General features: G+C 42.7%; 1 protein-coding gene across 9 annotated transcripts in view; it reads left to right on the top strand.

The window, feature by feature from the left end:
* The window catches only part of LOC113030574 (phosphatidylinositol-binding clathrin assembly protein-like), a 37844-nt gene continuing 21427 nt past the window's right edge, over positions 1 to 16417 (top strand). For 5 of the 9 annotated variants that reach the window (XM_026182150.1, XM_026182145.1, XM_026182148.1 and 2 more), the window contains exons 1-12: positions 1 to 84; positions 270 to 482; positions 6742 to 6884; positions 8240 to 8315; positions 8401 to 8503; positions 9194 to 9287; positions 11127 to 11238; positions 13057 to 13163; positions 13271 to 13312; positions 15681 to 15692; positions 15854 to 15939; positions 16104 to 16227. In XM_026182150.1, coding sequence (XP_026037935.1) covers positions 353 to 482; positions 6742 to 6884; positions 8240 to 8315; positions 8401 to 8503; positions 9194 to 9287; positions 11127 to 11238; positions 13057 to 13163; positions 13271 to 13312; positions 15681 to 15692; positions 15854 to 15939; positions 16104 to 16227 — 1029 coding nt within the window. In that variant the 5' untranslated portion in view covers positions 1 to 84; positions 270 to 352. Of the gene's footprint in view, positions 103 to 269; positions 483 to 6741; positions 6885 to 8239; positions 8316 to 8400; positions 8504 to 9193; positions 9288 to 11126; positions 11239 to 13056; positions 13164 to 13270; positions 13313 to 15680; positions 15693 to 15853; positions 15940 to 16103; positions 16228 to 16417 lie in introns of all 9 variants that reach the window. The other 4 variants (XM_026182151.1, XM_026182152.1, XM_026182147.1 and 1 more) reach the window with 2 other exon arrangements.

Genomic DNA, 16417 nt, shown 5'->3' with positions numbered 1-16417 from the left:
TCCATCTGGCGACGACATGTGAGTTGACTTGAACAGGAAGAGGAAAAAACGGCTACAGACCTACCGCATCGAGTAAAAGGCAGGGTGCGTATCACACCGTTAGTAAGTGCCAGGCTTTTATTTGTCGCTGCACATTCAGTTCGTGTTTTTAAGCTGTGTGAATAATTTATCTGTAGTCGGTTGGATAGCTAGCTAGCTTATGAGATCAATTTAACGGCTGCCGTCTTCTCATCACTTCTTCTCTGTCTGGTTGTTTCCTGTGTTGTCAGGTGGAACAGAACCTTTGAAGAATCTAAGCCAGTCTGCTGAGACGTTTTTAACAGCAAGAAGAGTTTGTTGGAGCCGATACAGAATGTCCGGACAGAGCATTACTGACAGGATCACGGCCGCTCAGCACAGCGTCACCGGCTCGGCGATTTCGAAAACTGTCTGCAAGGCAACCACTCATGAAATAATGGGGCCAAAGAAGAAGCACTTGAACTGTAAGTTTCGTTTCCCTGTTTAGAAAAGTTGCACATTTCCTTCCCATTTTTTCGGTTAATACTGGATTTGAGCGCTGTGTCTGTGGGGCCTGCACATACTGTAACGCTATAATCACAGGGCCAGACGGTGCTTTTACGAGTTTCAGGAAACTTTCGAGAAAAGTAAACCCACCGTGTTTGATGTAAGCAGGGATCTGTACTGTACGCTTCATACAACTGTATTTACCAGCAGGATGTTATTGCCCACACTTTAACTCCACCTGCAAAGAACTCGCCGAGTAGCTTTAGAAAGTTTAACCCGCCTGTTCCACGTGAGGCTAAAAGGCTCAAATCTGTGTTATTCTTTTGAAATACATGATGGGACTTTGGGTCAACAACCAACATCCAGAAAGGCTCTAAAGTCACAGAGCTCGTTCTGTTATACAGAACACACACAGGCTGGACTTTGATAACCACAGTCATAATCATTTACAGCTCTGTACAACATGCTGTGTAGCTGACTCTGCTCTTATTCCTGGAAGCAGCTTCGTAGTTACCGACTTTACAACTTTACCAAGAGTTGGTAAATGCAGATTACTTTCAGCACAGCTTACCTTGTGCATTGTGGAGGAATACAGCAAGTATTCCTCCACAATAAGCCTACTGAAAGCTGCTTTCTGGGTTCTGTTGGTGGTGTTTGATGTTTTAAGTTACTGAAAGGAACTTTTTTATTTTTTAAACAATTATCTTTACTATATATCATGGCAGAATGATCTGCATCAAAAAGTACATTTTAAACTAGGGCTGCCACAAACGATTATTTTGATAGTCAACTAGTCACCGATGATTTTTGCGATTAGTCTGCAAGGCTACATGTATGTTTCCCATCCAATGGACCATGCATCCATTGGATGGGAAACGTACAGCTTCTTGCACCAGCATGTGTCTGCTCTCATATAACTATCATTAGCTTACAGCTTGAAGTGTTTAAGGTATGTGCTAACTAAAATTAAGACAAGATGATTGTTTATTACACTTAATAAAATTAGCAGATTGTCTCGGTGGAGTTTAATAAACTCAGCCGGCTGCTCCTTGCTGTCTAAAATATAACAGGACCAATGTTCCCTCTAAGCTGCGCACTGCTGGCTCGCTCTCTGCGCACAGGAAATCTGCGTTGCGCACAAAAAAAAAAAATCTAACCTGAATTGAAATGAAAACAAAAACTTTAACAATTCTGTTCTGCATGTTAGTCAGTGACTGGCTGCTCCCGTATGGGATCAGAACGATGCCGCCTTATCCCACAGTCCCGCCAATGATGTGATTCACATTCGTATATACGCAGCTAATCAACGTGGCTGACAGGCTCTGACAGCGTCCTTATGTGCGACACCGGTGTTTTAGCAAAGCGGCTGATGTGGAGTGAAGCCACGTTAATGACAACGTGTCCAACCATTGGAGATGTGAGCAGGACAGACGGAACAACTGACGGACAAAGTGTGTTCTTTATACCAGTTTTTAAATCGTGTTGATCGGCCACGTAAAACCAGAGTTATGATAAAATATCTGCAGTGTTTGGTTTTCTTCCTGAATACTGTCGTTGTTTCTATTTACTGCGGGAAGAAACGGTGAAAACAGCGTTTTATAAGGAAAACGCTGGAAAGCCTGTGAGCAAAACAGCCCCCCTCCCCCAGCCTTTCCTATTGGTGGAAAAATGACATGGCAACATGGCATTTAGTTGTTTAGGGAGGGGGAAGTTTTAGGAGTGATGGCGTGTTTTGAGAGATTTGAGACGTTTAGCACAAATCTTGTGTAGTTAGTGTGTAGTTAGTGTGTAGTTAGTGTGTAGTGTAGTCAATAGTTGTGTTGTGTGTGTCAGAACAATGGTTTACAGGTGTTACAGCAGTGACACATCTGCTGCTGTCAGGCCTGCAGGTATCAGGCTGTTGTTCTCCTTCATCTCATTGTGGACAGAAATTATTTTTTGGAGCGGCACAAATAATTTGTGTGGCATCAGATTTGATGCAGAACAGCTGATTGTTCTGTAAATAGTTTGAAATGTTTGTTTAAAAAACGCCGTGGCTGCATTTTTAGGTACCGTATTTCCCGGACTACAAAGCGCACCTGAATATTAGCCGCACAAGCTAAAATCAGGGGAAAATCCTGTTTTGTACATACATTAGCCGCACCTGACTAAAAGCCGCAGGGTTCAAAGCTCGTGCAAAAAGTAGCGGCTTATAGCCCGACAATTACGGTAAACAGCTGCAAAAAACTTTGTTTGCAAAACTCAGTTACTTTTTTGAAGAAGTAACTATATAATTAATTGCCCAACATTGGTCATTATTTACTGTATTTGCAGACAGAGTTACAGACTCTCTCCCACAGACTCATAATACAGTCAGAGCTTTATAAATATATAAAAAAGAAGAAGTTTTTTTTTCAAAATTGGAGTTCAGGTTATTTTTCCTTCCAATGGTGTTAACATGCTGCACAGGTCATGAACTAGATTTATTTAAATTTTCATTGTAAGTGGACTAAAGCAGTCAATTAAAAGTAGTCTAACATAAATGCTGTAATTTGATTACTTTAATAAACATGTAACTTGGATGGATTGGATGCTGGCGTGACCACAGTGCACACGTCTGTTGTTGCTCACAGTGGTCCAAGTGTCCGCTCAGGGAGTTTGTGTGCTCGCTCAGACACGTGAAACATTAGAGGGGACGTTGAACTGGACACTGGAGTAAACTCTCGACCGTCTCACACTTCTGTTTAATCAGTTTTCTGTTTGACGTTTATTCAGCTGTGTGAAAACCAAGGAGGAACCCACCCGATGGATTAATAGTTTTATTTTATCTAATCTAATAATTTTAATCTCAGCCAAACTGATTCACTCAGGCACAAATAAAACACTGAAAAAGACAAACAATAACATTTTTAAGTTATCTAAGTGACTTATATATGTAGCCAAAGATCGCGGGGGTTTAAAACGATGTGCCGAGAGTTTGCTGTTCTCACCCTTGAACCCCCGGCTAGCTGTCGAGCAGCACTTTTGCAAATATGTGGTGTCTTGATAAACTGAGCAGATATTTGAAGTTTACACAGCCACATTCTCGCCTGAAAATATCTTAAAAGTTTATTTTGTGACTCAGAAAGATTAATAAGAGTAACATTAAAACTTAGTAGCGCCGCCATTGCTGGAAACTGGAATTTGCAGCGCCGCGCTATGAATTCTGGGATATGGTGGGCCACGAAGGACACACCCGACCCATCCTTCAAATCTGGGGAAATTAAGGATGCATTTGTCGGAGTCTTCGGATTTGGACAGGCTTCGTCGTGCCGCTGTGACGTAATCGGCCTACAAATGCGACCAAAAATATTTATCACGATATACATTTGAAAATTTGTGATAACGACATAACTGACGATATAATTGACACGAGACAAAATACTTTACAACTCCTCAACTTTATTAGTGCAAAAAAAAAAAAAACATCAATGTATTTCCACTTAAACAAGCAGCTGTTTTATCTGCATTAAAGTTATAGAAAAATGTAACAGTGCAAATACAAACTCCTCGCTGACAGTTTAACCAAAAGGCATTTCCAGTGGAAACTGGCCGACATATCCTGAGCACAACCATGTATAATATCCACAACACTTAAAAAGAGGTTATACACACAATACGGTAACATTATGTTGAAGCACAGTGCGTATCACTCCGCGAGGCTCCGCCTACGATAGCCGTAACGCTCCCACAATCCATCGAGCGGTGCGGCTTCGTAGCTTAGCAAAGTCGTACTGAAACATGTGACAGATTTTCGAGCGCCGTGCACATAAAATCGTTTCGAGGTCAGTAAACACGACCAGAGTTCATACATAAGGCACACGGGATTATAAGGGGCTCTGTCGACTTTCAGACAAATCAAAGGATTGATTTTAAGTGCGCCGTATTTTCCAAACAACACGGTAATAACGACGGCCCGCTAGCATGCGCTACCAAAAATAGTGCTTTGTTGTGTATCTGACGGACCAAAGCTAAACCAGTTCCACACTAGTGAAGCTGCAGCATTTTTACAAACCAGTTCAGGTTCATCGTTTCATTCAACGATCCACTTTCGCCCTTCTTATTCTCCGTCGCCGCCATGCTTTTTCCTTCCATGTGCGTATGAAAACAAAGGCACTGCGCATGTGCGTTTTACCCATATTCTATCACCATATTTCTTTTTCCTATCGTTGCCCAACGTTACACCGGTATTACCGTGGACGGTATGATATGGCCCAGCCCTAAGATGTGGTTTAATTTAGTTAAATCTGCAAGCGTAGGAGAGATCTCGTCTGATCTCGGAAGCTAAGCAGGTACTGATCAGAAGGTTGGTGGTTCGATTCCCCCAGTCTGCATGCCATATATCCTTGGGCAAGATACTAACCCCAAGTTGCTTTCCGATGCATCCATCGGAGAGAAACTCATCCTCATCGGAGTATCAAAATGTCATAAAAAGTCATCTTTCAGAAAAACTACTGCAACTTCCATTTAAGAGTCAGTGTGTGTGAATGTTAGGTAGAAAGCACCAAGGAAAATGTGGTTGTGCGAATGGGAGTGAGTGGGTGAAAGCACAAGTTGTGTAAAGCGCTTTAAGTGCTCAAGATTGAGTAGAAAAGCGCTATAAGAACCAGTCCATCTACCATGTGCCATACCTAAATATTTAATATTTCCAGATTGCAGTGGGGCAGAAGAAGGGTTATGGAAGGAGCAGTTAATCAGAAGAACTGCAGATTTTAACCAGTTTATTGAATAATCTGAAACTCTTGCTAAAGAGTTTATTAGTGTGATTACCTCAGAGAGATTGGTTTGTGAGTGCTGGAGAAAAAGCAACACATCATCCGCATAAAGAGGGATGATCACTGCAGCCTGTCTAACTGCTGCTGCAGGTGGTTGGATAAAAACTGCAAACAGTGACGGGGAGAGTGGGCGTCCCTGGCTGGTGGGCGTCCCTGGCTGGTGGGCGTCCCTGGCTGGTGGGCGTCCCTGCCTGCTGGGCGTCCCTGGCTGGTGGGCGTCCCTGCCTGCTGGGCGTCCCTGCCTGGTGCCCCTCAGGAGACAGAAGCTGGAGGATGTTTGGTCATTTGTTTTGACACAAGCTGTTGGGGAATTATATCATATTTTTAACCAGTTAATGAAAGAGGTTCGAAACCAAAGTTTCCAGTTAACTCTGTCAAACGCTTTTTCTGCATCTAGAAACAATACTGTGGTTTCAGTGTTTTTTCAGCAAGAACAGTCTATCAAATTAAGTCATCTACGTGTATTTGTTGATGAGTGCTGCCTTTAGTGAAGCCAGTTTGGTCAGGATGAGTTATGAGGGGGGTTCTCTTCTCTGATCTCAGAGCTTTGCAGATTATTTTAAGGTCTACATTAATGAGGGATATTGGACGATAGCTGGTAGTAAACACAGGGTCTCTGCCTGGTTTTAGCAGGAGATTCATGTTTGGTGGACGTCTGTCATTTTCCTTGATTTCTGCAGCACTCTGTGGAATAATGGTGCCAGAATTGTCCAGAATTCTGCTGGAAAGCCGTCTGGACCTGGAGCCTTACTGTTGGGCAAACTTATCAGGGCTTCCTGCAGCTCACCTGCTGTCAGCAGTGAGTCCAGTGCCATTGCCTGACTGTCTGGTAGTTTTGGAAAAGTTATGTTGTCAAGAAACTGATCAACTTTATTTTTTGATGAAGTTATCTGTGGTGAATATTAAGTTTTGTAAAAGTCCCTGAAAGTGGTGTTTCTTCTTTCAGGATCTTAGACGGTGTTGCCTGATAAATCTTTAATCGCATCACAGTTGTTTCTTTATTCTTAACTGGTTTGCTAGAATCCGGATTTATTACCATGTTGAACATTTTGAAAGTGAAGTCTTTGTACTAGAAATTGTTTTTTTTCTTTTTTAAATATAAACTTTTCTTTTAATTCAAGTTTTGCATTACAAACTTTTTCAGTATTTAGCAACTGCATTTCGTTGCCTTGTACTTGTAACATGTGCAATGACAATAAAGTTGAATTGTGTTCAGTATTTCCTGTTCCTGGTGGGACATGTCGGCTTCTCTAAAGATTTGATGATTTCTTCTAATTCCTCAATATGTTTGTTTTCTTTTTAACGTGATGAGAATGAAATGATTTTAGCTCTCATCACAGCTGTCCTGCTTCCCAGAGAACAGACTGATGTTTCAGGCAGGTCATTATTGCCTCAGTATGACTTCAGCTCATCTTTTCCCACTTTGCATTTTTCACTCCTGCAGACTTGATTCAGTGCACCAACGAGATGAATGTGAACATCCCTCAGCTGGCTGATACCCTGTTTGAGCGGACTGCCAGCACCAGCTGGGTGGTTGTCTTCAAGTCTCTCACCACTACACACCATCTGATGGTCTATGGCAATGAGGTCAGCAAGCGGACATGAAACACTACAAAGGCTCATTTACACCACGGAGCCCTGAACCGCCATAGCTTCAACACCGTCTGTGAACACTGGTTTAAGAAATGGGTGTTTAAAGTATTTACGACATGTTTAGCGCCATCTTGTGCCAAAACAGAATATGAGGTCAACAGGTTGGTTAGTGGCAGCTAATAGGCTAACATTAGGTATGTTAAATAATTAGTAAGGTAACCAGTAACTAAGTGGAAAACAAGGCTCCTCGCTGCAACAATGAGCTTTATGTGAAGAAACTGAGAACATACCGTCTGCTTCCACTGTCTTTAGCACTAACTGGTTCTGGTTGTTTGGCTAGCTGCACTGAAACAGGAAGTGTAATGTTTGTATTAATAAAGGAGGACCGCCAAGCTGCAGTGAGACACTCTGACCTTTCCTCTGAGTTGTGATGCACTGAGTGGCATAAACAGCTGATGTCCACAAGATGCGATCTATGCAATAAAAACGGGTTCCTACATGCGCATCACGCGCAAACATAAATATGTTTCTGGACGTTTCAGTGGGAGAAACGTTTCATCATCATCCAGGTGACTTCCTCAGTCTCAGCTGACTGCAGGTTTCAACCTTATAGCAGGACATTTGCACAATAACTGAAACCAGCACCAGTGCAGTCAGCTGAGACTGAAGAAGTCACCTGGATGATGATGAAACGTTTAAGTAAGTAAAATTTATTTATATAGCACATTTCACAGATAAAAATCACAAAGTGCTTTACAATAAGATCAGACACAAGTTAAAACGTCCACGTGGACAGAATCGACCTTTGGGGATTTACTTACCTGGATGATCGAGCATCAAGACCTCTATTAGACCGCTTTTTAGTTTTAGTGTCCTTTTTTTGGTTCCGTTACTAGTTAGCTACCATAAACTAATCTAAGTATATGAGCCCCAACCAATCAGCCCAGTGCTGTTATGTTCTGTACTGGTACAAGATGGCGCTAAACATGTTCTTAAACACAGGTGTCCAACTGCAGGCCTCGAGGGCCGGTGTCCTGCAGGTTTTAGATGTGTCCTTGGTCCAACACAGCTGACTCAAATGACCTCCTCAACATGTGCTGAAGTCCTCCAGAGGCCTGCTAACAAACTAATCGTGTGAGTCAGGCGTGTTGACCCACGGTTATATCTAAAACCTGCAGGACGCCGGCCCTCGAGGCCTGCAGTTGGACGCCCCTGGTATAAAAGCTTTAAACAGTTCATAGTTAATCCAGCTTCACAGACAGTTAAATCTGTGACAGGCTTTGAGCATCTGTGGGCGTGCAGCGCTGCTGCAGACATTCATGGTTCATTCATGTGGTGTTTTTTTGCAGAGATTTATACAATATCTGGCTTCAAGAAACACACTTTTTAACCTCAGCAACTTTTTGGACAGAAGTGGCCTACAAGGTATCTCACAAACATCCACGACAGCCACGTTTCCCTGCGATACGCCGTCTATACTCACTCGTCTCTTCTCTGGTTTCTAACGTAGGCTATGATATGTCAACGTTCATCAGGAGGTACAGCCGCTACCTGAATGAGAAGGCTGTCTCCTACAGACAAGTCGCATTTGACTTCACTAAAGTGAAAAGAGGGTAAGGTTCATGTTTCTCACTGACTCGTGTTCGTCCTTTCTTACACCTGAGCCCCAAAGCTTGAATTTCTCGTTCAGGTGATCGTGTGTGACACTCCGGGGTGATATTAAAAATATCGTTGCACTACTTTTGTTTCCTTGTGACAGTTTTGTTAAAGTTGCAGAAAGCAACATATAACTTCTGCAGCTCTGTTTGAGGAAAGCCGAGTTCCTGGTTTTGCTTCACTTCACCATTTTAAAGGCAAGATATTTCCAAATAGCAGCGTTAGCATCTTTTTGTGAATTTGATTATCTTTCTTATTTTATTTCATAATTTGTCATATTGGGCCTAATTTTACTGGTTAGTTTTCATCAAATGCAGCTGTAGTCATAATTTTACTTCACTCCGTAGGACAGCTGCACGTCTCAGTGTCGGACTCTAAATTAAATTACATATAACTTCATTAATTCTTCATTAATATTTCTATTGTGACGTTTGCAGTCTTGACATCCTTTAGATAGTAGAGACGTATCTGCTGGCTAATGATGTTCATTTCAAAAGTGCCAACTTGGCAGACGAGCCACACAAAAAGACTTAAATGAACATTAATTATCCAGAGCTCTAACCCACAGCAAAGAAACGATTATTACCATGGGTGACAGTAAAATTAAAATACGTTAAAATAATGATGCTTTCTCTTTGCTTTCACAGGCCTGATGGAGTCATGAGGACCATGAACACAGAGAAACTCCTTAAAACCGTTTCTGTCATTCAGACTCAGATGGATGTGTTGCTTGATTTCAATGTGAGTGCTCGGCATCGTCAGACGTCTCAGCACAAGTAACTTACAGTGATGGGAATAACAGCGTAAACGTTTCAGTAACCAGTAATCGAACAACGCTGTTACTGTTACCGACACGAAAACGTGGTGCGGACATGTTACTGCGTTTCCACACACAGACGGTTGGCGCTGTCATCAGCTTATTGCGAAACAGTCGCACGAGTGCTGCTGATTGGCTGAGGAAGAACAAAACAGTCGTAGTAAATCAATCACATGACCAGTTTAAGATGACATAGCGACAAGATGCTGATGTCGACCCAAGACGACCCAGAGTATCGATTTCTGTGTTAAAAGTGTCGACTTTATACCAGTTTTTAAATTGTGTTGATCGGCCACGAAAAACCAGAGTTATAATAAAATAATATATACGCCATGTTTTCTCCTGAATAATCGAACACTGGAGTTTACTGTGGGACGCGCTCGAATGACCTCTCTGCTTGTGAGCAAAAACAAAACCCCCCAAAACCCCCCTTTCCTGTTTGTGGAAAATATACCATGTCCACCAATCAAAAAATGGCATTTGGTTGTTTGGGAAGAGGGCGAAGTTTTAAGAGTGACGGCGGTGAGAGAGAGAGAGATTTGTGACATTTAGTGTGTAGTGTAGTGGATATTGTTGTTGTGTGTGTCAGAACAATGAGGCGACTGCTGAAGGTCACAGCTGCTGCCAAAAAGCCACCAAACAGTGTAAACACTGTCTGCAGGTGGAAACAGGAGCAGCGACACACCTGCTGCTGTCAGGCCTGCAGGTATCAGCCTGTGATCTGCTTTTTTATCTTACAGTGGACAGAAATTATTTTTGGGAGGGGCACAAATAGATTGTGTGGCATCTTATTTGATGCAGAACAGCTGATTGTTCTGTAAATAGTTTCAGTGGTTATAAAATAACAGCTTGGCTGCATTTTAGGTAAATAGCTGCATATAACTTTGTTGTTTGTAAAACCTGTGCATAGGTTTATATTTGCATTTCAAGTTAAGAGAATGATTTTTAAACATGTTTGTGGTTGTTACAGTAAAAACATAACTACTCGGATTTTATATTTTGTGTCTGGTTTCAGATCAGCTGTGCTGATACAGTATGTCAAATGAAAAAATAACTGTAAATTCAGACGTGTGAGGTTGTGCTGAAAAGAACGGCACCAAACAAAACAAGGCAGGATAAATCGTTTTTAAAGGTGAAATGACAAGTAGTCAAAAACACCCTCGACCACAGAGGGTTGAACATTTTTTAAAGTAACGCAGTAGTTACTTTTTCTAGAATTTAGTTACTGTATAATATTGTAACTCAGTTACTAACATAGTTACTTAACACAGTAAAAGTAACTATAACTACTTACTTTTCTTGTTTGTTTGTTAGCCCGGCGTGTTTTATAAGCGCTCTTTACATGGCTTTAACTTTGTTACCGTTTTAGACCAAATTAAGGCAAAAAATGGTTTTGAAAGAAGAGAAGACGAACTTTACTGGGCAGCACAAAGTACTGCTGTCTGAAAAAGCAGCACTGCCTCCATCTTACCACATGCGCCACACATTATCATTACTCCTCAACCATTTTTACAGAAAATTCAAATGGTTCATGAAAGATGAGAATCAGTTTGTTTTGCCACAATTATAAAATAAGTGCAGGTGAGGTTGATTCTGTTTACCTGGACGTTTCGTCACTCATCCAAGTGACTCCTTCGAGACTGAAGCAGTAAGGCTACGTTGAAATGAAGAGACTCACTCTTTGGGGATTTACTCACCTGGATGATTGAGCATGCATCGAGACGGTTAAACACGATGTTTTAACACCGGCACCTCCCTTTTAGGTCAACGCCAATGAGCTGACGAACGGTGTGATCAATGCAGCCTTCATGCTTCTGTTTAAAGATGCAATCCGGCTGTTTGCGGCCTACAACGAGAGCATAATCAACCTCCTGGGTAAGGACAGGTTGTTTTTTGTCAGCCATGTCATCCTTTTATTTTACCTTTACAGGACCTTTTACTAGATGAGGCTCTCCACCTGAGTTTAGACATTTATACACAGCTTTAATTAACAAAGTTTTATGATGAATGTTTAGGAATTACAGCCGTTTTTACATATAATACCTTATTTTAAGAGGCGCAAAAGTAATTGGGCAGTTGAAGGAGGTTTAATGGTATCCTTGTTATTGTATTGTATGACAGATTAGGGAGATAAAACATCTGGACGAGTTTCTAGTGTTGAATTCGTATTTGGTAGCTGTTGACTGGAAGTAATGGTTCCAGATACTCTACTGGTCAATAGATTAGAACAACCCAGTTTTTCCAGTTATTTATTTCTGTTCAAGTTGTTCAAATCCAATGAACAGCTCGAAATGGTAAAAAGGTAAGTGGGGACCTCCCAGAGGTTTAAAAAAAGGTAAGGTTACCCAAAACTGAAAAATAATGCACATTTCAGAAAATGGCCTTTTTCAGGGAACAAAAACAGGTTAACAATTTAAAGCTGCTCTGCAACAGTGGAGGTTGATCCAGCCGTGAAAGCTGGTGCTGCTAAGTCCTACAGCTGTTCCAAAAAGGCGATTAACAGTAGAAGACAGACCATCGTAACACTTATAAATGTAGGTCTGTCCTACAGAGAAACTGCAAAGAAAGTCAAGGCGTCAGTGAGTCCAGCTTCCTTCAAACTGTGACAGGAAGAGGTCTGCAGACCCAACGACACGACTGACTCAGACACACGTTCCTGGGAGTTAACAGCTGTGTGATGGCGGCTCACAGGACATCAGCTTCAAGCAGCTTCATAGTGGTCGTAGTGAGAAAGTCTGTTTCAGCTGTGAGGAGAAACTTCGAGCTGCAAGTTTAAGAGGACGAGCTGCAGCAAGAAAGCCAGACGTCAGAATAAGACAGAGGCTCGTCTGGGCCATGAAACATTGGACTGCTGAAGACTGGAAGAAGGTTTCATGGACTGATGGATCAACATTTGAAATCTTCGGTTCATCATGCAGGATCTTTGCTGTGGAGTAGGTGGAAGGATGGATCCACAGTGTGTGGCATCGACTGTCAAACATGGAGGAGGAAGTGTGACGGTCTGGGGCTGTTTGCTGATCCAGGGTCTGTGACTCGTACAGAGTGAGAGGCTCCCTGAACCAGAACAGCTCCACAGCACTCTGCAGCTCCATGCAGGAGCCTCTGCAGCTCCATGCAGGAGCCTCTGCAGCTCCATGCAGGAGCCTCTGCAGCTCCATGCAGGAGCCTCTGCAGCTCCATGCAGGAGCCTCTGCAGCTCCATGCAGGAGCCTCTGCAGCTCCATGCAGGAGCCTCTGCAGCTCCATGCAGGAGCCTCTGCTCAGTCAGAGGTTCATCCTACAGCAGGATAATCACCCAAACAGTCCAACTGTGCCAAGCTTGGAAACACGGAGTGTCCAGCACAGTCTCCAGACTCAAACCCCATCGAGCTGGTTTGGGATGAACTGGACAGAAGAGTGAAAGCAAAGCAGCTACAAGGTCCACGTTTATGGAACGTCTGCAGCAGACATGGGAGAAGATTTGATTTCTGTTGCAGACAGAATGCAATAGAAATCATTCAGCATGTAGAAGAATGTAGAAAGTTATTACTGTTGTTGTTGCTATTATAAGACTTTGCAGGGACGGTTAATAGGGTGTGTTTTTTGATTTTTGTGGACCAAATCCTGATCCTCGACGATCACACCTCAGAAATATCCTGCAGAAAAACTTTACCTGAAAATAAAGTGAATTTCTTTTTTGTGTGTGATTAACAGAGAAATACTTTGACATGAAAAAAGTTCAATGCAAAGAAGGACTGGACCTCTACAAGAAGTTCCTTACACGAATGACAAGAATCTCCGAGTTCCTCAAAGTTGCAGAGGTAAGTCTTTAGCCTGTCAGGGACTGCAAAGGAGCGTGTGATCACTGAGATCAGCTGGCTCTTGTTTCTGTCTGATTTTCAATACGTTTCGGTTTGTTTGCCTTCAGCAAGTTGGAATTGATCGAGGAGACATCCCAGACCTGTCTCAGGTGAGCCTTCACACAAACACAGTCATTTAGTGCAGCAGATAACAGGACTCAGCGCTGCGCTTTTTATTACAGCTTTTTCCTGAGTAAAAGGTGGAGAAATTAATAAAGCACATGTAACTGTGGAGCCACCAAAATTGAAAGTAGTTGGAGCAATTCACTAAAACTTGCAAACATATGTGGAAATCCAGTATAATCTGTCACAGGTGTTTCATATATGAAGGTGAAATTTCACTCCAATGTTAAATGGTGATGTCACGAGATGACGCAGATAATGTTCTGAAGATTAATGAACAATCACATAAAATGATGAGAAAACTCTGAAAACCATCAGGTGCAAGAAGCAGCCAAAGCTACGCTGTGCTGCTGTTAGACAGAAGTTACAGGCTAACATACATGAGCGGCACATTTTCAAGAAAACTCGCTGCATTATACGAGTGCAGTCACAGAAGTTTACAGTCGCAGCAGCATGATTGTGAATGATTGTACTTTCGTACAGTGATGCAGCAGTGGGCATGTTATTAAATGTGGCTGTTATTGTCCTTTCACAGCTGCTAACTCGCTGAAGCTTCAGTGCTAACAAGCTTTAACACCCACTGCTGTGCGCAGCTGTTGCATGTGTTGCATAGGGCTGGGCGATGTGGACCAAAAATCATATATCGAATGTCTATATGCAATATATATCTTTACATGTTTTCTACCCATAAAGGAAAAACAGAGTTCTTAGTCAAAGCTACGTGTGCGAGATGTCACATGCACACTCATGTACAGCTGCAGATGCACTTGAAAAATGACTCGGATACAAATTATTGGTCTTTATTAAATAATAATTCTTCTTGAATAAAATACAGTGATGGTGTTTTTCAGCCTTGTGAAAGGATTTTCAGTGTCGGTGGCAACGTTGTAACCTTGAAGCCTGATGCTGTTGACAGATTAGTCTGGCACAAAATCAGGAAGACGTACGGTCGTTGGCGTGTTCTCACTACAGTTTTATTGTCATTTGATATTTGATATCATATTTCTTTCTTATTTCAAATCAGCTGATTCAGTATTGCACTCAGCAGTGTCCAGTTGAAGCCTGTTGTTGAGCTGTACCGCCTCGACGACATTAGCCTCGTTTAAGCCAGGTTGTGAGAGCATCCTGCAGGGCTTCAGCTGTGTGCTGCCCGCTGTGGCCTGGAGACAGGCAGGTTTCAGTCCAGTCTTCCATGTATGGCTCACATGGACCACATGTCATCAGTGTGAAGTGAGACACTTTGTTGAGCCGGGCAGCGAGCTTCTCGGTAACTTGAGTAAACATTTTTGGCAGCAACTCTCAAAGTATCTCTGACTGGGTAACTGGTGTTTCAGCAGCTGTTCCACAGTTGAGATGGAGACCATGTCTTCAGCGATGGTCACTGCTTTAGTAATGTCACTCTCCCTCCCATAATCCACGAGTGTGTGAGTTTTATAACGCCGTTTGTTTCAGGTGCAGGAGGCTGGCAGGACTTTGCGCTCTGAGATACAGCACGCACTTTGTGGCGCTGGTGTAAATGGTGGAAAAGATGAGCAGTGCTCGAACCTTTTGTCAGGACACTTTATTCTGCTGCTGAAACTTTGAATCCAAACCATCTCCAAATATTCGACCAACCAGCTTCAATAGCTACCGTGTCCATCCTGTCGCCGCCTGCAGGTGAAGCGATGGGGGGGAGGCAAACGTGGATGAGAGAGCGGCTCCACAAGTATAATTACAACACAACATAAACGATGTGGATATAAATAATATTGTCATGTCTTATATCTCGTATAAAAGTATACCCCCTGTGGTTCAGGGGGGTGGGAAGCTCATCTTGTAACCGGAAGGTTGCCGGTTCGATCCCCAGCTCTCTCTGTCCGTTGTGTTCTTGGGCAAGACACTTCACCTACCGCCTACTGGTGCTGGCCAGAGGGGCCGATGGCGCGATATGTCAGTCTGCCCCAGGGCAGCTGTGGCTACAACCGTAGCTGCCTCCACCAGTGTGTGAATGTGAGAGTGAATGAATAGTGGCATTGTAAAGCTCTATATAAATGCAATCCATTATTATTATAATTATTATTATTATATTGATATTTTTTAGAAACTCAGTCTATCGCCCAGTCCTAGTGCTGCACTTACAGACAGGCTCACACCCACTCATGAATGCATGTCATGCAGAAACTAACGGTGTGAATCCAGGCTGTCTTATTGGATATCAGACCAGCGACTTATGTTTAAAAGTAGCTTTATTTGCAGGTTTCGTTTTCTTTCTGCACCTACATTAAATCCCAGTATGCTTTGCTCCACATGTGTTCCTAATATCTTGGCCACCTTTATTTTCTGTATTTCTCCTTTCTTCTGTTTCTCTTTCTTCAGTTTACAGTGTGTGTAAGTATCTGGCTTTTCTCTCTCCATCTCTGTATTCAAAGCTGTATTTTGACTCTTGGCAATTACTCGGCTTGTTTTCATGCTTTTTTTCCTCTACACAAGATCCTGTCAGGTTTTCTTCAGCATTTGAAATTGAATATGTGTCATGACATTCATGTTAGGCCCCAAGCAGTCTGCTGGATGCCCTGGAGCAGCACTTGGCGTCTTTAGAGGGAAAGAAAGTCAAAGATTCAACAGCAGCCAGCAGGTAGGTCTGTTTCCTGGTCCCTGCTAGCCCAGTGTTTGCTTCAGCGATTTGATGGCTCTGCACTGACTGAGATCAAAAAGCATTATGCATGCTAGTCAGGTTGTAAGACACTTGTATCTTGAAATAATTCTTGATCTTCTTCTTCTGTTTGTCCCGTGATTAAGAGCTAGCACCCTCTCCAGTGCGGTCTCTTCCCTGGCCAACACCGGCATGTCTTTCTCCAAAGTGGACGAGAGAGAAAAGCAGGCTGCCCTGGAGGAAGAGCAGGCTCGCCTCAAAGCCCTGAAAGTACGTTTCAGCCTCACGTCTTAGATTCTCTTCTCCTTGATGCACGTGAGGCCAGAGAAGCAGCATCTGTAAGCATGTTGTGTAGAGCTGACATTCTGTGTTGTGTAGTTCAGACGTTGGGAGAAATTTGCTTTGGGTTCGTCTGTAGCAGCGACCCAGTTTGGTAGCTTTGCCTGTACTGGGAGTCTGG

Source organism: Astatotilapia calliptera, chromosome 10 (assembly GCF_900246225.1).
Source record: "Astatotilapia calliptera chromosome 10, fAstCal1.2, whole genome shotgun sequence".
In the NCBI taxonomy this organism is placed as follows: Eukaryota; Metazoa; Chordata; class Actinopteri; order Cichliformes; family Cichlidae; genus Astatotilapia; species Astatotilapia calliptera.
This window is presented reverse-complemented; position numbering and strand designations above follow the sequence as displayed.